Source organism: Grammomys surdaster, unplaced genomic scaffold (assembly GCF_004785775.1).
Source record: "Grammomys surdaster isolate TR1022 unplaced genomic scaffold, NIH_TR_1.0 126051, whole genome shotgun sequence".
NCBI lineage: Eukaryota > Metazoa > Chordata > Mammalia > Rodentia > Muridae > Grammomys > Grammomys surdaster.
In genome coordinates this window covers 174,991-200,649 of record NW_021620862.1, presented here as the reverse complement: position 1 = coordinate 200,649, position 25,659 = coordinate 174,991, and the positions used below count along the sequence as shown (strand labels likewise).

At 38.8% G+C, this 25,659-nt stretch overlaps 1 protein-coding gene across 3 annotated transcripts in view; it reads right to left on the bottom strand.

Moving 5' to 3' along the window:
• Spta1 (spectrin alpha, erythrocytic 1) overlaps positions 1-25,659 on the bottom strand; it is an 83,551-nt gene that overhangs the window by 14,885 nt on the left and 43,007 nt on the right. Inside the window, exons 27-40 of one of the 3 annotated variants that reach the window (XM_028755238.1) lie at positions 24,956-25,137; positions 24,512-24,611; positions 24,213-24,410; positions 22,636-22,779; positions 21,120-21,223; positions 20,668-20,830; positions 13,993-14,127; positions 13,447-13,584; positions 13,159-13,263; positions 11,986-12,194; positions 11,275-11,395; positions 10,407-10,528; positions 9,506-9,638; positions 1,328-1,426 (exon numbers count right to left, since the gene is read on the bottom strand). In XM_028755238.1, coding sequence (XP_028611071.1) covers positions 1,328-1,426; positions 9,506-9,638; positions 10,407-10,528; positions 11,275-11,395; positions 11,986-12,194; positions 13,159-13,263; positions 13,447-13,584; positions 13,993-14,127; positions 20,668-20,830; positions 21,120-21,223; positions 22,636-22,779; positions 24,213-24,410; positions 24,512-24,611; positions 24,956-25,137 — 1,953 coding nt within the window. Of the gene's footprint in view, positions 1-1,314; positions 1,427-9,505; positions 9,639-10,406; positions 10,529-11,274; positions 11,396-11,985; positions 12,195-13,158; positions 13,264-13,446; positions 13,585-13,992; positions 14,128-20,667; positions 20,831-21,119; positions 21,224-22,635; positions 22,780-24,212; positions 24,411-24,511; positions 24,612-24,955; positions 25,138-25,659 lie in introns of all 3 variants that reach the window. The other 2 variants (XM_028755237.1, XM_028755239.1) reach the window with 2 other exon arrangements.

Sequence of the window (25,659 nt, the reverse complement as noted above, 5' to 3'; positions counted from 1 at the left end):
CCCTGGTACCATTAAAAAGCTTGATATTCTTTTATCTAAAACACCTAAATACTACCCCCGAGATCTATTGTAACTATTCAATTCCTCATGCATGTTTAAGAATTTTATTTTCATTCTAGAATTACGATAATCATGGCATATTTGTTTACTCAACTGTGATTTTACTTATGAAGCTTCTATAAGCCATGGAATCATCTCTGTTTAGGGATCAATCAGAATTTGTAGAGATAATACAAGCAAAAGACAGGTTCACAAACGATAAAGAGCTTCTTGTGTATACTCCCTCATCCCATGGTGTAGGAGAAAATGAATTTAAAGTGCTTTGAATACTCAGGGATTCACTGGCTAGTTCATGTCATCTTAGTACAACCTAGAGTCACTGGGTATAAAGAAATTTGCATTGAGAAAATGCCAACACCAGATTGACCTATGGATAAGCCTATGGGGGCATTTTATTGATTGACGATTGGTGTGGCAGGGCCCAGGTTACTGTGAATAGTGCCACCATTGGGCAAGCAGCCCTAGTGTTATAACAGGCTAAGCCAGGCATGGAGAGTAAGCCAGTAAGGAGTATTCTGCCATAGCTTCTACTTCAATTTCTGTCCCCAGGTTCCTGCTCTGCTTGAGTTACTGCCTGAAATTCCTTCAGCGATGAACTGTTAACTAGAAGCATATAATAAAATAATCTCTTTCTTCATCAAGTTGTTTTTGATCATGGTATTTGTAACAGCAATGGCTCCCCTAAGTAATACAATAGCTAAAACCATTTTTAATATATATAGAGGTAAGCAAAAGGTTAACAATGTACTTTTTATGAAAAGATGAAAAAATAAAAAATAAATAAATAAAAGAAAGAAAGAAAGAAAGAAAGAAAGAGAGAAAGAAAGAAAGAAAAGATGAAAGTGGTGTACATAAGGACTTAAAAATAATTTCCAGAAGACATCAGTTGAGTGGGTAATGGGTTGCTGGGAAAACAACTAAATTATGCTTTCAAGAAGATAATGAAATTCTGTGTTGTAGGCTGAGCATACTTGAATATGTTTTCAATGTCAACACTTGGGAGCTAGAGGTGGGGGGTGGGGGCAGAGTCAGGGGCAGGAGTCACAGCAGAGTCAAGGGGCAGTGGCAGGGCTCTGTGGGACTGAGGCCAACCTAGTTCACATGGCAAATTCTAAGCCATCCAAGAGCTACACAGTGGGATTTGGTGTCAAAAGAATCTATATATAATGCTATTTCATGACTTTCTATAGGTAATTTCATTACTATTCTTATTTCTGTGCTTGGCCCAATCACTTTCAGAAAAGGACACAAAACCCCTAGAACTCACCTTACTAAGAATGTCTTCTCCTTGTGCACAAACATCTTGTACCCGGTTCTTGTGTACAGCAAAGTCATTCTCCAAAGCTTCATGTTTCTTTAACAAACTCTGCATGATCAAATCAGCAAAGGCCAGAATGTTCAAGAATCATCAACCTCCATCCACATGCAAACTCACAGTGTGTTACTCAACAGGGTTGGCTCAGTCCAATTAGTGGACTGGATGAGGGTGCACATCCTCTGCAACATTTGTACCAAATGTTAAAAATTCTTTCCTGTCAAACAGGATAATCTCACTGGAAAGAGTAACAGGAATGGGGATACTGATTAACTGTATCTTATGTGGCCCTAAGAACTGTTCTCTTTTAATTCTAGAATCAAATCATTGGGGTAAAATATAAGGATATCTCAATACCCAGATTCATGCAATTCCTCAAAGCACTCCATCTTTGAGAAAGTAGTAAGTAGTAAGTAGTAAGTTCATCCTAGCACTTGAGAGATGGCTCAGCAGTTAAGAGCACTAACTGCTCTTCCAGAGGTCCTGAGTTCAATTCTCAACAACCACAAAGTGGCTCATAACCCTCTGTAATAGGATCTGATGCCCTTTTGTTGATGGTATCTGACAGCTACAGTGTACTCATATACATAAAACAAACAAATCTCTACAGAATATTCATCCTAAACTAAGAGCTGTTTCTAAAGGTAGGAGTTGAGGACAAGACAGGATGTTATCAAATCTTAACTGAAAATCTTTATTTCAGATTGTTTTCTTTAAAAAAAACTATTTGTGTAACTTACAAGATTGATAGAGAAGTCAGGATGGAGTCTGAACATTGCTTATATCTTCATCTGATATTGCCTCCAAAATATTTATAGTAGCTCATACCATCTCCATTACCACTGCCACCACTCTCTACCTCCTATCATATATTAATACTTATTCTTCCTTTATAACATAGTAACTCATCTAAAACAACAAACAGAATGTCTATGCCTTTTCTATATCCTCATTTGAAAATAAATTTCAACATAGGAGATGAGATCAGAATAGATGTTCATTCCTTTTCAAATACTATGGGAAACACTGTGGCTTTTATATCATTTTTTTGAGAAAAAATTGTAATGGAAATTTGGAAGGTAATAAATGTAGTAAGACTGAATGCTTTAGTTACCTTTGAATTGTGTGTATACTATGGATACTGTTTGGAATAACTTGTCTTTAACATTTTCACCTTCTATTTCCAAGTGAGATGTGTAGAAACTAAAATATAACTTGGGAAAAAACCCTGATATTACTCAAAGAGAAAGGATCCCTGGAAACATGATAACAAAATGCACAGCATTGAAAAGATGGATGGATTCACAAACTATGATTAGTGAACAAAAATAAGAAAGTTTCAACACAACAGATCCTGGACCAGATGGCTTCACTGACTAATTCAAACAAACATTTAGAAAAATAACACTAACACTTACCAAACGGCTTAAAATTTAAGAAAGGAGGGTATTTCTCAATATCTTTTATGAGGAGAGTATTACAGCTATCAGAATCAGATGAAGAAACCATAAAAATAAAAGGAAGTTATAGGCAGCCGTGATAAAAACTGCATGGTATTGGTACAGAGATAGGCAAGAAGATCAGTGGAATGGAATTGAAGGCCCAGAAATTAAGCCACATACAATAGTCATTTGATCATTGACAAAGGAGCTAAAACCATTTGGTTCCAAAAAGACAGAATTTTCAACAAAGGTACAGGTTGAACTGGAGGTCAGCATATAGAAAAATGCAAATCAATTCATTCTTATCTCCTCATACAAACCTCAAGTCCAAGTGGATCAAGGACCTCCACGTAAAATTGGTCACACTGAAACTAATAGAAGAGAAAGTGGGGAAAATCCTCAAACACATGGGCACAGGGGAAAAGTTCCTGAACAGGACACCAATGGCTTATGCTCTAAGATCAAGAATTGACAGATGGGACCTCATAAATTGCAAAGCTTCTATAAGACAAAGTACACTATCAATAGGATAAAACAGCAACCGACAGATTGAGAAAAGATTTTTAGTAATCTGATATAGGGATAATATTAAAAATATACAAGTAACTCAAGAAATTAGACTCCACACAACCAAATAATCCTATTAAAAATGAGGTACAAAGCTCAACAAAGAATTTTCAACTTAGAAATATCAAATAACCGAGAAGCACCTAAAGAAATGTTCAACATCTTTAGTCATCAGGGGAATGCAAATCAAAACAACCCTGAGATTCCACCTCACACCAGTCAGAATGGCTAAGATTAAAAACTCAGATGACAGCAGATGCTGGTGAGGATGTAGAGAAAGAGGAACACTCCTCCATTGTTGGTGGGATTGTAATCTGGTACAACCACTCTGGAAATCAGTTCTTCACTCTGGAAATCTGGCAGTTCTTCAGAAAATTGAACATAGAATTACCTGTTGACCCAGTGATACCATTCCTGAGCATATACCCAAAAGATGCTCCAATATATAACAAGGACACATGCTCCACCTTGTTCATAGCAGCCTTGTTTATTTATTTATTTATTTGTTTGTTTGTTTATTTATTTTGGATTTAAAATTTATTATTATTTTTGAACATGAAATGCTTTTTTATAGCATGTTTTACAAGGGGAGGGGGTAAGAGGGGTCAGGTGGTGGAAAAGTACAGAATCTTCTTGACCTGTGCCTTGAAACATGTCATGGTCTATACGGTACACTGCCTTGAATTATGATCTATCTGCTATTCTTCAGAGGATATGGTACACTGCTTGAGTTATGGTCTCCCTGCTATTCTTCAGAAGATATGGTGCACTGCTTTGAGTCTATCTGCAGTTGCCAAGCAGGATCTTGCAGTTGCCAAGCTTCAGGGGACATTGTGCAGGTGGGGAAAGATAGGGGGTGAGGGTAAGGGCGAGGGTCCTGGCTTCTGGCATCTCCCCCTTCTCTGTTTAGTTAGAGAAGGCGTCTTATGATCAATCCCAACTATGTGAGTTTTGAATTTGGATGTCTAATTATGGGGGGTCTTAGACAAGTTCACAACCCCAAAACATTGATGTGAGACGAGTCACATCGATGGTCGGAGGCTTTAGGCTGTCGACGATGGGCAACGTCAAGGGACCCCGAGGTGGGTGAAAGGAGGGTGAGAGCCAGCAGCCCTATTTATAATAGCCAGAAACTGGAAAGAACCCGTATGTCCTTCAACAGAGGACTGAATACAGAAAATGTGGTACATTTACCCAATGGAGTACTACTCAGCTATTAAAAACAATGAATTCATGAAATTCATGTGCAAATGGATGGGACGAGAAAATATCATCCTGAGCAAGGTAACACAATCGCAAAAGAACACACATGGTATGCACTCATTGATAAGTGGATATTAACCCCAAATCTCACAATACCAAAGAAAAAACTCACAGACCACATGAAGACCATGAAGAAGAAAGACCAAAGTGTGGGCGCTTCGGTCCTTCTCAGAAAGAGTAGCAAAATTCTCAGAAGAGCAAATATGAGACAATGTGTGGGGCAGAAACTGGAGGAGGGACCATCCAGAGGGTGCCCTCCTTGGGGATCCAGCCCAGGTGCAATCACCATATGCAAACACTGTCATGGTCGTCCAGAATTGCATGTTGACAGGAGCCTGATAAACTTGTCTCCTGAGAGGCCTTACATATACAGAGGTGGAATCTCATAGCTAACTATCAAACTGATCACAGTGTCTCCAATGGAGGTATTAATGAGAAGAATGAAGGAGTTGAAGGGGCTTGTTGCTTCATGAGGAGAGCAATAATACCAATCAACCAGAGCTCCCAGGGACTAAACAGCTAGCCTAGGAACACACATGGAGGGACCCATGGCTCCAGCTGTATGTGAAGAGGAGGATGGACTTGTTGGGCATCAATGGGAGAGGAGGTCCTTGATCCTCCAAAGGAGAAAAGGCTGGATGCCCCAGTGAAAGGGAATTCAAGGGCCGGGAGGTAGGACTGAGTGGATGGTTGGGGACATACCCTCAAAGAATTAGGAGGAGGGAGGATGGGATGAGGGTTTTGAGGGGATGGAGAAATGGGATAACATCTGAAATGTAAATATATAAAGTATCAAATAATAAAAAAAACAAAAAAGCAGAAAATGGAACTGGCGATTGCAGTCAAACATTTGAGACTTTTTGGCAGCAATTTAACATAACCCATATTACTGGGATTCCTTATAATTTTCAAGGACAGGAGACTGTGGAAGAGGCTCATGGAACTATAAAACAATATCTGCATAAAATAAAAAAGGGGGAGATATATATGTCTCTGTACATAAATTTATTTAAATCATGTTCTTTTTGTTTTAAAATTAAAAAAAAATTGGATGCCAAGGAACTTCTCCTGAGTGTCTATGGTACTCTAGAACTAGGAATACTTATGCATAGGTGAAAGGGAAGGATCCTCTAACTGGCATAGGACATGATCTTGATCAGGTATTTAATATGGGGAATAGGGCATGTTTGTGGGTTTTTTCTGCGTTGATGCTGAAGAAATATCATGGCTGGCAGAGCAACAGGTGAGACATGCTGATGCCAGGACAAAGAATGATGCTGACATGTGAGCTTGCTGAGTGCCTTCACAATGGTGACTGGGAAGCTGTATTGGACATATGTTACTGACCCACCATTGCTTACCTATACCCCTGATAGGACAAGCTGCCTTGCCTCAAGATTTTAGAGCTTATGGAACAGAAAATCAAAAGGGGAAGTTATAATGACTCTTGTATTGTTCTTAAATGTGACTAGTTATTCAGACTCAATCATGGACTGGTTTAGAAATCAATTCAATATTGGAAATAATAGTCTTCATTTGAAAGGCTGGATCTGGACATTTTCAGAGACATATATTGAAATTAGCTGGAGTTCTATATGGTGTTATGTTAGCAAGAGATAAAGTTGGGACAGAATCTAGATTTCAAACAAGTGCTAGTGCATGTGTTATGGCTTGTTTAATTGTCAAGTTAAAATTACTTTTGTTTTTTTCTACAGTATTTAATGTAAGTTGCATCGACTGTACACCTTCTAATTGTGTTTGTGTTTTGAAATCCAGCATGTCAGTTATGGAGATCTATCAACCAGATTTTGTTTTAATGCCCTGAGTATCACAGAAACTTGGTATTACAAAAATAGCTTGTGAGTACTAGAAGAAGTGAGGCAGGCTTTAAGCAGAAGCAAGAGTGTAGTGGGCTTAATTATTGCTGGTATAATAGCTTTAATTACATTAATTGGTAGCACAACTGCTTCTGCAATTGCTTTGATACAAGAAGTGAAGACAGCTACTTTTGTTAGTCATTTAGCAAAAAAAATGGTACTAATATGTTGAATATACAACAGGATTTAGATAGGCATTTGGAATAATGGATTGATGCTGTTTATCGTATTGAAATTCCTGGAAGGAGATTCAGAGTTTAAGGGTAAAGAGCCATTTCAAGTGTCATGCCAAACACCATTGGATTGTTCTAAAATTCACAGTGGTAGTCACTATAATTAGGAAAATGTTTAAAGATGCTTGTAGTGTATTTGGCACAATTCTAACACCTCTCTGGATGTTTTAACTAAGCATCATCAGCTTATGAATTTCCAGGATGCTGCTCTGCTCAGCATTGATGCAACAGATACTGCTGATAAAATTACCCATGGCCTGAGATCGGTATTTGTATTTTGGCCAAACTTCAAGAATGGCATATATAGCTTGATCATGCTAGCCCTTTTTGTCCTGGGAATACTTTTATTCCTACCTATCGTGTTAAAGCTTGTCTGTAACAACATAAACATGTTGACAGCTAAAGTACATGGCTTGAACCTGCAAATGGACCCTCAGACAGATTTATTAAATTAACAGGCTGGCAATCCAAGCATGGGTAAGATCCTGCACAGAGCATTACCAAGCTAAGACAGATGTGCATTTCTTTGGATAATGCATATTCCATGAAGGGTAAGGAAGACATTCTTGTCAGAACAACCTAAAACAGGCTTAGTCTTGTTAATGAAATAAAAAGGGGGAGAGGTGGAGAGCCTTTGAGGCTGCTTGGCAAGAATCTGACATGGGGCAAGGAGAAAGAAATGGGCTGCTTGGCAGGAATTTGACATGGGCCAAGGACAAGGAAGTGGGTATCAGGTAGGAATCTGATATTAGGCTATAACAAAGAAGTAATTTCAGGCAGGAATCTAAATATTAGGCTAGAACAAAGAAGTAACTTCAGACAAGAATCTCAATTTTAGGCTAGAACAAGGAAGTAGGCTTCAGACATTCAAAGGACTTTGGGCTAGGACAAGGAATTTGGCTCACATATTTTGATTATCCTGATAAGTCTTTAGAAACAGTGATCATGGGAATGTTCATGAAATTGTGTTTATTGCCTTGCTTGTTCTTTGACTATTTGTGTTTATTGTCTTGCTTTTTCCTTGATGATTTGCATCTCTTCTATTGCTATACCCTCAACCTAGAACTGATCTTAATACTTGCATGTAATTAAAATGGTATAAAAGCAAAAGAGAGGAGGGGGTGGGATGGAGCATTCTAGGGAGGGGAAGTGGGGAAAGGGAATGACATCTGAAATGTAAATCAATAAAATATCAATATAGAAATAGTATCTGCAAAATGGTAAATATTAAATAGTGGCACTGCAAAAAAAAAAAGACTTAAATATAATAGTCTAAATTATGCTCCACCCCCAGGGAACCGTATGGGAAAAATTTGAGACATTTGTTTTGGCAATAATTGCATGAGTTTTACAACAAAAGCAAAGGCAGCAGGAATCTCAACCAGAGCAGTGAGACCACATCAAAGTCCAAAGCTCAGCACTGCCAAGGTACCAATCAGCAGAGCTCAGTGTCACCAGCAGAGTGGTGAGTACACAGATCATTTGTCTGATATGATTTCCAAGATATTCAATGAGTTCCTTTAACTCACTACTGAAATAAGTAGAGGAATAAGTGCTATAAACATTTAAAAACAATGCCCAATGGCGTGACTTAAAATAGCACAATGATCTGAATAAAACATTTTTGAAGAAGACGTGCACAGCTCACTGGTATATGAAATATCTATCCATGGGGACTGATCAGGAGGAAATGGAAAATATAGTATAATGGAGTATCTGTTGCCTTGTGCCTAGCATCATGTGCATCATGTGAGTCTTTGGTCGCATAAAAAAAGTCAAAGTAAAAGGCTTTGATAGTGCATGGCTAGGCTCTAAGTACTTGGGAGACTGAGTTATGAAGAATAACATGAATTTGGGGCCTGCCACTGGTGCACAGTGAATCTCAGTCATACAAAACCTCTCAAATAATTAATTCATAGTTAATTAATCAAGCTTAAGTTTTCAAAGGAGAAGCCTTAGAGAATATTTGATGCAGAAGATTAAAATTCTAGAACTTGTTTAAGAGCACATTATAAAATAATTTTCACTCATTCTACCTGGATCCTCCTTGTTTTTTAGTTTCTTTGTGTCTGTGAATCTAAATGTTTTCCTGCAAGCCCAGATCCTCCTTTGGGTCCTCATATAGAAGTTATTCACCTCCAGATAGAGCTCTTAGCAAAATCTCTGTATGTAAGGTTGTGAAATAGACTCCAAATGATCAGAACATCACTGCTGTGAAGAGTTTATCCATGGTTGCCAAAATGTACATTAACTACAGATCACATGCAGAATTTGCTAATTTCTTTATTTAAAAAACTCAATAATGATAATTTAAAAGGATGTTCCTAAATGTGGAACTGTTCAGTAAATAGGCATGCTAAAGTCTTTTTTTTTCCTAAAATTATATATTTTGGAAAGTGTCACCAAATCCACACAAATGAGTATTATTTTTTAAAGCTAATGGAACATTAATACTTGAGAATCTTTAGAAAATATATACCCTGTGAGACAGATCTATGAGGAAAGGTTTTTCACCATGGTGTCTTTGATTCAGACAGCTCATAAATCAAGCTTGAATTCTGTTTTCATTCCTGGTGCTATGACTTGATATTGCTTTTTTATACTTAATATTAATAGAAGCATTCATATTTCTCTAACCCAGGATATAGGATCGAATTTTACAAATGAAAACAACCAAACAAACACATTCTGAAGAAAAGATCAAGATGACACCAATGACACAGTTGACCCATCCTGCCTTGCCTTTACCTGAGTAGCAGCCAGTGTGTCTCCAGAATCCCCCCGGCTGACCAGAGAATCCTTTTCATCCAGCCATGCTTCCTCTTCCTCTGCATTCTCCATGAATTGTAGATACTGAAGAGACTCCTCCAAATACAACCCTCTGTAATGAGGCAGTTAGCACAACAGAAGTAGAAACAAACAGGTAAATTGTGGCATAATTCTACCCTGGCAAACCACTGGTTCTCAGGATAGCCTTAAAGAGGTAAGACAACAATTTATTTGCCTATTGGTCAGTATTTCTGATCTTCTGTGACACCCAAGAGACTTGAGTCCTTAAAATTTATCATGAAATAGCATGGAAACTTTGATGAATGAAGGAAATACCACCCAAACTTGGACTTCCCTTAGTAATAAACTGTGATGTGGTACTGTAAGCCAAAATAAACTCCACTCCAAGTCACTGTTGGTCTTGTTTTATAAGAGCCTTAGAAATCCTACCTAAAACACTAGGAATGTCCACCATGTGTATGCTGGTGACTGTAGAGGCCATAACATGGCACTAGTCCCCTAGAACTAAAATTAGAAGTGGTTGTCAGGTACCCTGTCTGGGTTCTTGGACCTGAATTTGGGTTGTTTGCAAGACCATCAAGAGTTCTTAATTACTGAGCCATCTCTCCAGTCCTGGTAAATTTCCTCTTATTCCCTAGAAAGAACACTCTGTTTATGGCCACTAGGATTATGGTTCATAAAAAACTTGGTTTTTGAGTAGGAATTAATAAGTTGGAAATGGTAGTCAGAGTCTGCAGTCAATGCTGAGTTGACACAGAAGCATCCCCCCCCACACACACACACACTCCTCCCTTCCCCACACATCAGCCTAATGCTCAAAATTCAAGAGCTTCAACAAAATTTCTGTTGTACAACTCACCGGGTCTTCGGCAACTCTTTGAGCTTTTCCCAATGTTGGACAAACTGAGCCAGCCGCTCCTGGATCTCCTCTTTCCCTATAGCAGCCTTGTCTCTCAGACTTTCGGCTGTATCCAGCACATTCTGAAGAACAAGTTATATCATTCCACAATCTCATCCTCTCAGTCAGTCATAACCCATGGCAAAGGATGTGTCTTTTTTTTTCTTTTCTTTTTTTTTTTTTGTTTTGGTTTTTCGAGACAGGGTTTCTTTGTATAGCCCCGGCTGTCCTGGAACTCATTCTGTAGACCAGGCTGGCCTCAAACTCAGAAATCCGCCTGCCTCTGCCTCCCAAGTGCTGGGATTAAAGGCGTGCGCCACCACCGCCCGGCTGATATAAGTCTTTCTTAATGTCAGATTATTCATGAGCTTTTGTGTCTTGAGATGGTCCTTGTATACTGGAAATATGAAAAAAGCTATACCAATATCTACTACGCTAATCTTTCCCAGATATTTTTGATAAACATCTCTAAAACCTAGTAGGATATTCCCTTGGTTCTGCTTTATTAATTCTTCATGATCACAGGGCTCTGTACTGCCATAATCTGACCCAGAGTTATCTTTTCCAGAAATCTCAACCCACATATCATTTGTTGATGACTGTCCATCAGTGCCAGAAATAATCCTTCAAGGAAAGATGTTGGCATCCTCTCTAGAACCTCCTATTCAGAGGGCACAAAATATGCATGAGAAGAATTGCCATGAACTGTATGAGAAGTAGCTATCTCTGATCACTGTTTTTGCATTTTATGGTATTGATTTATCTATGATGTGAAGAAAATTGCTTTTAATTGATTTCTGTTCCTTTAGATCTGGCATTCAATACCTACCTGGACAGCAGGTTCATGTGCTACCAGCTCCCCTTCTAGGCGTTTGTGTTTTTTCAGTAAGTTTTGAACACTCTGAAGATCCCTCCCGTAGTCCTGGGAGCTCACTCTTAACAACTTCTCCCTGGGACCCAAGACAAAAGTGGGAAAACCAGAGGTTAGATATATCTGAGATGAAGCTAGAACAATAGCTCTCTATGTGTGTGTATGTGGTGAAAGCTGGTGGATTCTGATGAACTCTGGAACTGTGCTGCCTAGTTTTATGTCAACTTGATACAAACTAGGAGACTCTATGTTCTCTTCTGGCCTCCATGGGCACTTGCATGTAAGTACAAATACACACAGACATACTCATATGCACATAGATAAAAACAAATGCATCTTTAAAAAGGAAATAATAATGACCATGTTGTGGTCTTCCACATTAGTTGCAAAGGATCAGCTTTCCATGCGCTAAAATTCAATGAACTATTTTTAAAAATGTGTATGGTGTTTGAATTTTATTCCCATAATGTGGGTGAGACTGTTCCTTCCTGTCTCCCTCTACACTTGGTTTCCTGTCTGTATATATTTAAGGTGAAAAGTGAAATCAATGTATACTTTCAGCTGAGGCAGAGATTTAAAAGTATTATCAGCATAAAAATCAATTACAAATTGACTTCAGCATGCACTGAAGCTGTTTGGTAAATTACCCAGTGAGCTGATGATACATACTCTATCCATGATTCCTCATCATCAAGGTCTTGGAAAAACTGGAACAAGGCATAGGTCTCTTTCAATTTCTCATGGTGTGCAGATGCCAAGCTCTGGACATTTTTGAAGCGCTCATTGACACCATTCATTTTTTCTTCTATCTGGTCAATGTTGAAAGTCCCACTGGAGATCAGCTCCATAGCCAGATTATTCAGATCTTTGAGAGGGTCCTGGAAAATCCAGTGTGTTTAGTGAATGGAGGAATATGGTGTTATGTAGATCTCAGATGTCAGTCAGTAGTGGTTCTATTTCCTTGACTAGTTTCAATAGATTGCTATTGAAGAAACTGACTTTGATATATATAACTAAGTGTCTTACACAAATGTGGTTTGGTAAGAGGTGCATTAGCAACATAAATATCATGCCTATAGTACTCCAGATCGCATTTATTCCTAGTTAACCCATTCTTCTCTCTATGTTCTCTAGTGTTTGTTTGCTCTCACCAACTAGAATATTTTGTCTTACACACAACTGTCTTCACAGTAATGCACTTGACACTTACCAAGTAACTGATAAAATCCATTGGTACCAATTTTGTATTATTCTTGTGTTGACTGCAGCCCAATAATTATGTGAAGGGAAATATTATAAAGTTCTGACACAACAAAACCATAAAACCTTTGGTCTTTTTAACTTTTAATGTGTATCTTTATTACTAAGTAAAACTAACTTTATATGATTATTTGATGTGGAATTAATAGTACTGTCAGAATTTTGTTACTGTTCCATGTTAGGTTTCTGGTGGAATCTTCCAGAGGACCTACAGATGAACGTATATGCTTCAAACTTACTGAATTCTCTCATATGATTTTATTTTTCTTCCCTTTATAATGTCAGCTTCTCTTTTCTTTCAAATATCAACTCAGTTTTATAGTTTCACAAAGTAGTAAGCTTATACATCCATAAAATTATAAATACGATAACTTTCAGAACCCACTTCCCAGAGTCTTAGAGACTACGCTTCAATAGTAATCAGCAATACTGTCACAATGGCTGTGCAGCCCCTGAAATTGACCTGGCTAAAATGACTGCTGGTCATCGACCTCAAGGCTGTAGTCTCAAGTATTCTTCTAAAATATAAGGTCAGAAGTATTTCCACCTTATACAGAGGAATGGAAGTCTACTACTTTTTACCTCTCGTGCCAACATCTCTGCTTCCAATAGCTGATGCTTCTTAAGTAGGTTTCCTGCTGAAGTTAAGTCCCTGGCCTGATCTTTCATGGCCAACAAGCCTTCTGCCTAGGGACAGAAAAACAGGATAGAAAGATTCTAAGTGAAAACTACATGTCAGGAGAGTGAGATGTTGCATCTACACCCAGATGTTTACCGAGAAGGGTCAAGAAAACCATTAACATATAAACTTAAATCACTTAACAGGCATTCACTAAGTCTTACGCTCCCGTCATTATCAAGTACAGTTACCTCTGAAAGCCAGAACTCAAAGTCTCTGATGCTTGTGTTGAACCTTTGCTGCCGACTGGCCTCATTGAGCTTCTGCCCTTTTTCAGTTGTTCTTCCTAGGAGATAATCCCAGTTCTCCTTTAACTTGTCCAGTTGCTCCTAGATCCAAGAAAGTAAGAACACACTATGGTCTTTGAGATCCTGGTCCTTATGAGAACTTTAAGGGATAATGTGGGAGGGTCTTGCCATAAGTGAAATAGTCATACTTGAATGCCATATACTTCAAAGTAGTCATGCTGACTCTGGGAAAACAGCAGGTGTCAGGAGAAAAGAAATATTTGAAATCCATGGTGCTGAGTTACATTCAGTTATTTGTGCCTATATGCCAAAAGGTTCTTGACAGAAAAGGTGAAAAAATGTCAAATGGACACAGTTAAGACAGAAGCAGTAGTTGCAAATCCAGGAGATGAGTGTGGTGGTTCAATTTCTACCCACAAAAACACTGAGAGTGGAGGATTTTTCCTCACATGCCTCTGGAGATCAAACTTATCTAAGCACACACTTTACCTGCATGTTCTCTTCATCCCCATCACACACTCTCCGCTCAATTAGGGACTTCCCAAGGTTAATGACCCCATCCACCTGCTCAGCACGACCATTGACTTCATTTTCAAAGGCTTGATGTTTCAGATATTTCCTCTGAAGGCAAAGCAAAAGGTATATCATCTCATCATCCGGAGAAGTATTATTAGACTAAAAGAACCACCCTGCACACACAATCAAACTAAAAAAAAAAAAAAAAAAAAAAAAAAAGAACACCTATAAGGAGTGTTCAATATCAGGGTGACCACTCAACCACATTGATGAAATACAATTTCTAAGATTTCTATTTTGGCCCTCACTTGGTTCTTTTGGCTGGGGCAGACACCTAGTTGGTCTGCTCCTGTGAAGATACCATATCCTGAGATATCCTAGAGAAGCCATTGCACTCAGAGCAGCTGACACCTAGCTGGTCTGCTCCCGTGAAGACACCATATCCTGAGACATCCTAGAGGAGCCACTGCACTCAGAGCAGCTGGTAAGAACTCTCTCCCACTGTCCTATGCACCAGAGATACAAATGGGAACCTGGGGTACTCAGGACCCATCAGCCACCCAACCCCCCCTCCAGAATACCATTTCCTTTCCTTCCATTACTTGGTCCTTTTGGCTGGGGCAAACACCTAGTTGGTCTGCTCTTGTGAAAACATGATATCCTGAGACATCCTAGAAGAGCCACTGCACTCAAAGCAGCAGGATTTCAGGATCCCAGAGGTGGCCTGAGTCCCAGGAGTTCTTGTACCCAGGAGCTCAGGATCACAGAATCACAGAGATATCTGCATTCTGAGGAGTTCTGACATAAGCAAGATATCTGGAAAGACAGGCTCCAGTCAGAGACAGTGAGTGCAGGTAGCACTAGAGCTAACCAGATGGCAAAAGGCAAGCTCAAGAACATAAGCAACAGAAGCCAAAGTTACTTGGCATCATCAGAACCCAGTTCTCCCACCATAGCAAGCCCTGGATACCCTTTCACACTGGAAAAGCAGGATTCAGAATTAAAATCACTTCTCATGATGATGATAATGGACTTTAAGAAGGACATAAATAACTCACTTAAAGAAGTGCAGGAGAACACAGGTAAACAGGTAGAAGCCCTTAAAGAGGAAACACAAAAATCACTTAAAGAATTGCTAGAAAAGCAACCAAAGAGGTGAAGGAATTAAACAAAACCATCCAATCTAAAAATGAAAATAGAAACAATAAAGAAATCTCAAAGGGAGAATACCCTGGATATAGAAAACCGTATGATCCTACAAAGAGATCAGGAGTCATTGACGCTATTATCACCAACAGAATACAAGACATGAAGAAAGAATCTCATGTGCAGAAGATATCATGGAAAACATCGACACAACTGTCAAAGAAAATACAAAAATGCAAAAAGCTCCTAAACCAAAACATCCAAGATATCCAGGACACAATGAGAAGATCAAACCAAAGGATAGTAGGTATAGATGAAAGTGACGATTCCCAACTTAGAGGGCCAGTAAATAACTTTGATGAAATTATAGAGGAAAACTTACCTCACCTTAAGAAAGAGATGTCCATCAACATACAAGAAGCCTACAGAACTCCAAATAGACTAGACCAGAAAAGAAATACCTCCTGACACATAATAATCAAAACATCAAATGCACAAAACAAAGAAAAAATACTAAAAGCAGTAAGGGAAAAAGGGAAAGTAACATATAAAATCAGACCTATAAGAATTACACCAGATTTTCACCAGAGTCTATAAAGCCAGAAGATCCTGGACTGACATCATACAGACCCTAAGAGAACACAAATGCCAGCCCAGACTACTATATCCAGCAAAACTCTCAATCACTATAGATGGAGAAACCAAGATATCCCATGGCAAAATGAAATTTACACACTATCTTCCCACAAATTCAGCACTTCAAAGGATAATTGATGGAAAACGCCAACACAAGGAGTAAAACTACAACCTAGAAAAAGCAAGGAAGTAATCTTCCAACAAAACCAAAAGAAGATAGGTACACAAACATAATTCTACCTCTAATAACAAAAATAACAAGAAGTAACAATCATTTTTCCTTAATATCTCTTTACATCAATGGTCTCAATTCCCCAATAAAAAGACACAGATTATCAGACTGATAACATAAACAGGACCCAGAATTTTGCTGCGTACGGGAAACATACCTCAGTGACAAAGACAGACACTACCTCAGAATAAAAGGGTGGAAAACAATTTTCCAAGAAAATGGTCCCAAGGAACAAGCTGGAGTACACATTCTAAAATCAAATAAAATCGAATTTCAACCAAAAGTAATCAAAAAAGATAAGGAAGGCCACTTCATACTCATCAAAGAAAAAATGTACCAAGATGAACTCTCAATTCTGAACATCTGTGCTTCAATGCAAGGGCACCCACCTACATAAAAGAAACTTTACTAAAGATCAAAGCATACATTGCATCTCACACAATAATAGTGGAGGATTTCAACACCCTACTCTAAGCAGTGGACAGATCATGGAAACAGAAACTAAACAGGGACAAAATGAAATTTACAGAAGTTATGAACCAAATGGATTTAACAGATATCTATAGAACATTTCATCCTAAAACAAAAGAATATACCATTTTCTCAGCACCTCATGGTATCTTCTTGAAAACAGACCATATAATTGGTCACAAAACAGGCCTCAACAGATACAAAAAAATTGAAATAATCCCTTGCATCCAATCAGATCACCAGGGACTAAGACTGGTTTTTAATAATGACAAAACCAATGGAAAGATCACATGTACATGTAAACTGAACAACGCTCTACTCAATGATGACTTGGGCAAGGAAGAAATAAAGAAAGAAATTAAAAGCTTTTTAGAATTTAATGATAATGAGGACAAGGAAGAAATAAAGAAAGAAATTAAAAGCTTTTTAGAATTTAATGATAATGAGGACACATCATATCAAAACTTGAGGGACTCCATGAAAGCAGAGCTAAAAGAAAAACTCATATCTCTAAGTGCCTAAAAAAAGAAACTGTAGAGAGCACACACTAACAACTTGACAGCACACCTCAAAGCCCTAGAACAAACAGAAGCAAATACACCCCAGAGAAGTAGATTGCAGGAAATAATCAAATCCAGGGCTGAAATCAACCAAGTCAAAACAGAAAGAACTATACAAAATATCAACAAAACCAGGAGCTGGTTCTTTGTGAAAATCAACAAGATAGATAACCCCTTAGCCAGATTAACCAGAGGTCACAGAGACATTATCCAAATTAATAAAATCAGAACTGAAAAGGGAAACATAACAACAGAAAATGAGGAAATTCAAAACATCATCAAATCCTACTACAAAGGCCTATACTCAATAAAACTGGAAAATCTGAATGAAATGGACAATTTTCTAGACTGATACCAGGTACCAAAGTTGAATTAGGAACAGATAAATCATCTAAACAGTCCCATAACCCCTAAAGAAATGGCAGCACTCATTAAAAGTCTCCCTAGGACCAGATGGTTTTAGTGCAGAATTCTATCAGACTTTCAAGGAAGACCAATTCTCTTCAAACTATTCCACAAAATAGAAACGGAAGGAACACTACCCAGTTTGTTCTATGAAGGCATAATCATGCCCATACCTAATCCTCACAAAGACCCAACAAAGAAAGAGAACTTCAGACCAATATCCCTTATGAATATCAATGCGAAAGTACTCAATAAAAGTTCAGCACACCAAATTCAAACACATCAAAACAATCATCCATCATGATCAAGTAGGCTTTATTCTAGGAATGCAGGGATGGTTCAATATTTGGAAATCCATCAAAGTAATCCATTATATAAACAAACTCAACATGGGGGGGGGGAACCACAGGATCATCTCACTAGATTCTGTGAAAGCACCTGCATTTGAGAAAATTCAACATCCCTTCATGGTAAAAGTCTTGGAAAGATCAGAAATTCAAGGCCCATACTTAAACATAGTAAAAGCAATATACATCAAACCAGTAGCCAACATCAAACTAAATGGAGAGAAACTTGAAGCAATCCCACTAAGATCAGGCACTAGACAAGGCTGCCCACTCTCTCCCTACCTATTCAATATAGTACTGGAAGTCCTAGCCAGAGCAATTAAACAACAAAGGAAGTCAAAGGTATACAAATAGGAAAGGAAGAAGTCAAAATATCAATATCTACAGATGATATGATAGTATACTTAAGTAACCCCAAAACTTCCACCAGAGAACTCCTAAACCTGATTTAAAAACTTCAGCAAAGTGGCTGGTTATAAGATCAACTCAAACAAATCAGTAGCCTTCCTCTACGTGAAAGATCAACAGGCTGAGAAAGAAATTAGGGAAATTACGCCCTTCACAGTAATCACAAATAATATAAAATACTACAGTATTTTAGCAAGTGAAAGATCTGTATGACAAGAACTTCAAGTCTCTGAAGAAAGAAACCAAAGAAAATCTCAGAAGATAGAAAGATCTCTCATGCTCATGGATTGGTAGGATTAATATAGTAAAAATGGCCATCTTGCCAAAAGCAATCTGCAGATTCAATGCAATCCTCATTAAAATCCCAACTCAATTCTTCACAGAGTCAGATAGAGAAAGTCTCAAATTCATTTGGAATAACAAAAACCCCAGGGTAGCAAAAACTATTCTCAACACTAAAACAATTTTGGAGGAATCACCATCCCTGACCTCAAGCTGTACTACAGAGCAATGATGATAAAAAGCTGCATGGTATTGGTACAAAGACAGGCAGGAAGATCAATGGAATAGAATTAAAATGAACCAACTCACCTACAGTCACTTGATCTTTGAGAAAGGAGCTAAAACTGTCCAGTGGAAAAAGGACAGCATTTTCAACAAATGGTGCTGGCTCAACTGGACAACATATAGAAGAAAACAAATCTATCCATTTTCATCCCTTTGTACAAAGCTCAAGTCCAAGTGGATAAAGTACCTCCACATAAAACCAGATACACTGAAACTAATAGAAGAGAAGGTGGGGAATAACCTTGAATACTTGGGCACAGGGGAAAAGTTCCTGAACAGAACACCAATGGCTTAGGCTCTAATATTAAGAATTGACAAATGGGACTTCATAAAATTGCAAAGTTTCTGTAAAGCAAAGGACACTGTCAATAGGACAAAATGGCAACCATTAGTTTGGGAAAAGATCTTTACCAATCCCACATCCAATAGAGGGCTAATATCCAATATACACAAAGAGCTCAAGAAATTAGAATCCAGACAATCAAATAACCCTATTAAAAATGGAGTACAGAGCTAAACAAAGAATTCTCAACTGAGGAAACTCGAATGGCCAAGAAGCACCTAAAGAAATGTTCAGCATCCTTAGTCATCAGGGAAATGCAAATCAAAACAACCCTGAGACTCCACCTCACACAAGTCAGAATGGCTAAGATAAAAAAACTCAAGTGTTAGTAGATGCTAGCATGGATGTGGGGAAAGAGGAACACTCCTCCATTGTTGGTGGGATTGCAAGATGGTACAACCACTGTGGAAATCAGTCTGGTGGTTCCTCAGAAAATTGGACATAGCATTACCTGAAGACCCAGCTATACCACTCCTGGGCTGGGCATATACTCAGAAGATGCTCCAACTTATAACAAGGACATATGCTCCACTATGTGCATAGCAGCCTTATTTATAATAGCCAGAAGCTGGAAAGACCCCAGATGTCCTTCAACAGAGGAATGGATACAAAAAATATGGTACATTTACACAATGGACTATTACTCAGCTATTAAAAACAATGAATTCGAGAAATTCTTAGGTAAATGGATGGAACTAGAAAATATCATCCTGATTTAGGCACCCCAATCACAAAAGCACACACATGGTATTCACTCACTCATTATTGGATATTAGCCCACAAGTTTGCAATACGCAAGATTCAACTCATAGACCACATGAAGCTCATGAAGAATAAAGACCAAGTGTGGGTCCTTTGGTCCTTCTTTGAAGGAGTAACAAAATACTCAAGGGAGCAAATATGGAGACAAAGTGTGGGACAGAAACTGAAGGAGGGGCCATCTGGAGACTGTTCTAACTGGGTATCTATCCCATGTGCAGTCACCAAAGGTAGACACTGATGTGGAAGTCAGGAAGTGCATGCTGACAGGAGCCTGATACAGCTGTCTCCTTAGAGGCTCTGCCAGAGCCTGACATATTCAGAGGCAGATGCTCACAGCTAACCATTATCTGATCAAGGGTTTCCCAATGGAGAAGTTAGAGAGAAGACTGAAGGAGCTGAAAGGGTTTGCGGCCTCATGAGGAGAGTAACAATAACAACCAACCAGAGTTCCCAGGGCCTAAACCACCAGCCTGGGAGCACTTAGGGAGGGACTCATGGCTCCAGCTGTATATGTAGGGGAAGATGGCCCTGTTGGGCATAGGTGGGAGGTGAGATCCTTGGTCCCATGAAGGCTGGATGCCGTGTGTGTGGGAATTCGAGGGTGGGGAGGTTGGAGTGGGGGGGGGTAGATGATTGTACATCCTCATAGAAGCAGGAGGAGAAGGGATGGGATGGAGGTTCCTGGGTGGGGGAGGGAAATGGATTAAAGGGATAACATCTGAAATGTAAATAAAATATCCAATTAAAAAAGGATTTCTATCTTGAACTTGCCTGAATATTAGAGGGGTCTTTGTAAGATTCGTCACAGGCTATGGGCAGCATCTCATTGATCCATTCCTCCAGCTCCTCAAGGTCACGATAGAACTGTTTCAGGTCAGCATAGTCTCCTAACTTTCCCAGTTCAGCAAGCAGCTGTTCTTTGAAAGCCTTCCACCTAAAGGATGAACTTGGATCATCTTCCACCCAGCACCCCTTTGCTCTGATGTTACATACATTATATTTTCCAACTTCCAACCTGGCCCTTTGCCATTTGCAGGCTGTTACTGTTCTCAGACATAGAACAAAGTGATTAAATAAATTCATTCATAAAGCATCCTTCATGTTTTTCATTATATAAGTCTAAAGTAGAAGGTCTCCTAAGAAATATATGTCAAAATGACAAGAATTTAGAGTTATGATCCTATCATGATTCTGATGCAGAGAGGGGACCTTGCATGCCTGACCTGTCTAGAATACGTTGGAGGCGAGCAACAATCTCTTTCTTGGCATAGTGGTCATTGTCTATGAGCCTTGTGCCATCGTTCTCTAGGTCAGCAATCTTCCTTTCCTGGATAAGAGGAAATGAAATAACACAGATGCCTTGTAATTAGATCTTTGATATATTCTAGGCTCTTCCCTAAAGATAAACATATATATTGTGGCTTGAGATGAGATAACCAGAATCAAAAAGTAAATGCCTGGCACACAGAGAAACATCTACTATCTTGGGATAGTACTAACTTTCTATAGAACAAACATTTCTCATGGCTATCCTGTATTATGTAAGATGTTGAAATAGATAGTAGGGAGAGGTCACATTTAGTTCTAAAATATGTGGGGTTTTTTTTTAAAGCTTTTTTACTTTATATATTCACCATTGCTCTCTTCAGACACACCAGAAGAGGGCACCAGACCCTATTGCAGATGGTTGTGAGCCACCATGTGTTTGCTGGGAATTGAACTCAAGACCTCTGGAAGAGCAGTCAGTGCTCTTAACTGCTGAGCCATCTCTCCAGCCCTAAAAATTGTGTTTTATTATAATGGAGGCCTTAATAAGAAAGAGTTGAATGTCTGTATATGATTTGTCAACCTCTCCCTTTCTGTCCCAACATTGCCTGTATGAAGCAAAGGTAATTTGGGTATTAATAGCCTGTGGCTTCTATGAGCAATGATATCTACCCACACAGGTACATCTGTTCAAACTGTTGAATTTTACCTTTTGATCAGCTTATGGTGTTACGTTTTCCTATTACTTTTCTGCTCATGTTTAGTTTAGGTTGTCTTTTCCCTGAATCCCTTTCTCTTCCCATATCCCCAAGCCTTCTCCATGCCTTTAACTCTTTCCACAACCAATAATCTTGCTTCACTTTCACAGCACATGCTACCTACATGTGCTTAAAAGATCTGTTTTTCTCTCTGATAGACCACTATTTTTCTGGCTCTGTATTATATTCACTTCCACACAAATGCAAGGATCCTAATATGAGAAAGGACGTTTGTGTGTGTCTTTCTGAGCCTCAGACGGGGCTGATGGAGCCACAATTCTCCCTAAGGATTGGTATGCAGCTATATGGGTGGAGGAGAGGTATTTGCTTCTATGGTATAGCCACTGGTAAGGGGCTCTTCTTCCTGTAAAGAAATGTATACCATGTTCCTGTTAACAACCTAGCAAAAGTCAAGGGCCATTAAAAATGAAAAGAAAAATAGATGTGGGAGTAGAATTAGAGCTAGCTGAGAGAAAAAGGAGAATGAATGGAGGAGTAAGAGGTCAAAGCTGTGTAACAGGAGGTGAATTTGCTTAAAACACTATACATATATGGAAGTATCATAAAGAAACCATTATTATGTATAATTAACATATGCTAATAGCACAAGTAAAGAGAAGCAAACAAGAATTAAAATGATTTTAAAAATCAGGTAAGCATTAAGCGAATCTGTATTGCTATTTGTAGTTATTGTAAGTTTTACATCAATTATTACCTGGGCAGCGATTGCTTTTTCCAAATCATCCCGTTTCTTCATCAAAGCCTGCAGACTGTTTAAGTGATCTCTGTCTTCTGACCTCAGGGAATTCTCACGTGCCACCATCCAGCTCTCAACCTGTTCACACTTCCCGCGGAACAACTATAAGGGAGTGGGTAAGTGAAGTCAGAGGCAGGCATGTAGTAATTCTAGATGGGCCACGGAAATGATCTTACCCCTCTTCATTGGTGATGACACAAAACATCTTGCCAGTGCTGTTATATTCTCTCTCTCAGAAAGCATTATTATAATAAATTTCAAGTACATTGTCACTTTATTTTTTTCCTTCAAACACTCCATGAGTTTAATAAGCTATAGTAAATGTGAAGATGCCGTCTCTATACGGTACATCTAGTACATTATAACTGGTTCAGTCTCTCTCTCTGTCTCTCTGTCTCTGTCTCCCCACCCCATCCCCCCACTCTCTGTCTCTCTCCTCTCTCTCCCTCCCTCCCTCCCTCCCTCAAAACTTGAGACAGAGTCTTGGCTAGCATATGATGGTAACAAACTCAGCATGTAGCTGAAGATAACCATGAACTACTGATCTGAGTACTGATATTACAGATGTGTCAGATTTTCAGCAGGTTACTTCTTTAAAACTTTGTAAAATATTATCCATAGAATGTGTATGATATATTAATATTCTTTCCTCAGACACTGTGACTACTCCTTCCTCTTTATCCTCACAGCAGTCATACATTCTATTCTGTTAGTAAACATCTCCTATATTTGAATGATCTGTACTTCTTATAGAAAGAAACACATTCTAATGAGATTCATAGTACTATGACCTGCACACTGCTATCCTTTTTTTATCTTTATTTATTTATTTATTTATTTATTTATTTATTTATTCTATGTGAGTACACTGTAGCTGTCTACAGACACACCAGAAAATGGCATCGGATCCCATTACAGATGGTTGTGAGCCACCATGTGGTTGCTGGGAATTGAACTCAGGACCTCTGGAAGAGCAGTCAGTGCTCTTAACTGCTGAGCCATCTCTCCAGTCCCATGTACACTGCTATTCTTAATGAAAACCAATACTTCAGTTAATTATTTAATGATAATTAATGACAATAATCCCATTCATGTACAAGACTAATTACAATCTTGTTTTGCTCTCTCCTTTTAAAAAGCTTTTAATTTTTAAGACTTTTTTTTAGTTGTATGCTTGTTTATGTATGTAAGAGAGGGTGTATGGGGGGTGTCTATGGTATGCATGTGAAAGTTAGTGAAGAGTTGGCTCTCTTCTCTTCATGTGTTCTGGGATGAAACTCAGGTCGTCATGCTTTTTTCAGCAAATTGCTTTGCCCACTGAGCCATTTCACTGCGACTTGTTGTCTCTTTTAATAGGAACAAGATAACAGAACATAAGGATGCTCAGTCTATAACTCAGAGTACAGTGCCAGACAATCACAAGACACTACTGTTTACAGCTCACACCGTCTAATACAGTGAATGCCCCCAATTACCAAACAAAATGACACTCAAGTATCTGAGACTAACACCCAACTCTCCAGAAGCTACTATACCTGCAGTTCTAAGCACTGGTCTAGCATTTTCTTGCGGTTTTCCCAATCATTTTCCAATTTTTCTCTCTTTAACTTAATATCCTGGAGAGTATTTTCAATTTCATGGCTGTTACGGTGGCCACCATCTATAAGTTCTGTTCCAAAGTCTTCTAAGGCCTGGAAGGTGGGGTCTTCTCTCTTTATGTCATCATGATGCTCCTGTGGGAAAGTAGGAGAGGGACTAGTGAATACTGTAGAAACATCTGAAGTGAGAAGAGTTTTAGATCACTGGTCAGTGGCTGTGGAGTTTGTAGCTGTACCTGATGTCGCTCCAGCAAGATCTCTGTGCCAGTTAAGTCCTCAGCCAACTCAGGTGATGATATTACACCACCAATGGCTTTGATCCAATTCTCTAGGTCACTGAGAAGTAAATATATTAGAACCAACCATGGTTATCCTTACTCTTCTCTTCCTCATCAGCATAAAGAAAACCCCATCCCCCAAACTCCTGGTAACACCTTGTGTATAATAAGTACTTTACAAAAACTTTCTTAATGGGCTTCCGTAGCCTGTATTCCTTAGAGCATCAGCATTTTTGGCTTGAAGCATTACGGTTGCCCTCTGTGCCTTATTGGACATAATGGTGTCTTTATAACCCTACAGTAAATAACACTTATACCCAGGATATTCCTAGGGACTCTACACAGGACAATGAAGAGAAACACCCCATTTTGCATGGTGACTGTCAGCCGTTTGAGCTTTACCTGGCCTTGCTAAGGAAGAGAAAGAATTTATGGGCTTCATTCAGACTCTCCTTTCGATCACTTGTAAGACCTTGGAGTGTATCCCAGGCCTCATTCAGCTCTGTTCGCTGCTTCTGCAGGTCCTCAGTGGCATCTGGGTGGGATTCACAGAGACGCTCAGCTGTCTCTCCCAGTGTAATCACCTGGGCAAACACAAGCATTCTGATAACCATGTGGAACTGCCTCCATGATTTTTGTTTGTTTGCTTGTTTGTTTGTTTGTTTGTTTTTTAAAAAGTTATAAGCAAGATTGGATGAGTAACTCTGTTGCTCAGTGATATATCAGTCTGGAACCCCTGAGTCTTAATTTTCATATGAAAATATTTTGGGGGCTCTGCATGAGGATGCCTAGCTATAGGTTGCATCTAATATATTTGGAATGATTTAGTCTTTCATTTTGGGCTATGAGGTGAAAATACTCTTATTGAATTGCTCACTGAGGAAGCACTGCTCAACATCTAGACATAATCTGATACTTCTGGGTATGGATAGTCATTTCACCTAGACCTTGGCTACCACAATTGACCACTAGTCTGTTCACTTGACATTATCTAAAGAGGCAAAGGAATATAAAGTACTCACTTAGACAGTAAAAGGTTAATATAGATTTTCCTATGTTAATGGTCACTGAGCATGATATTGTATTGTTTTATTGTTAGGGAGAGG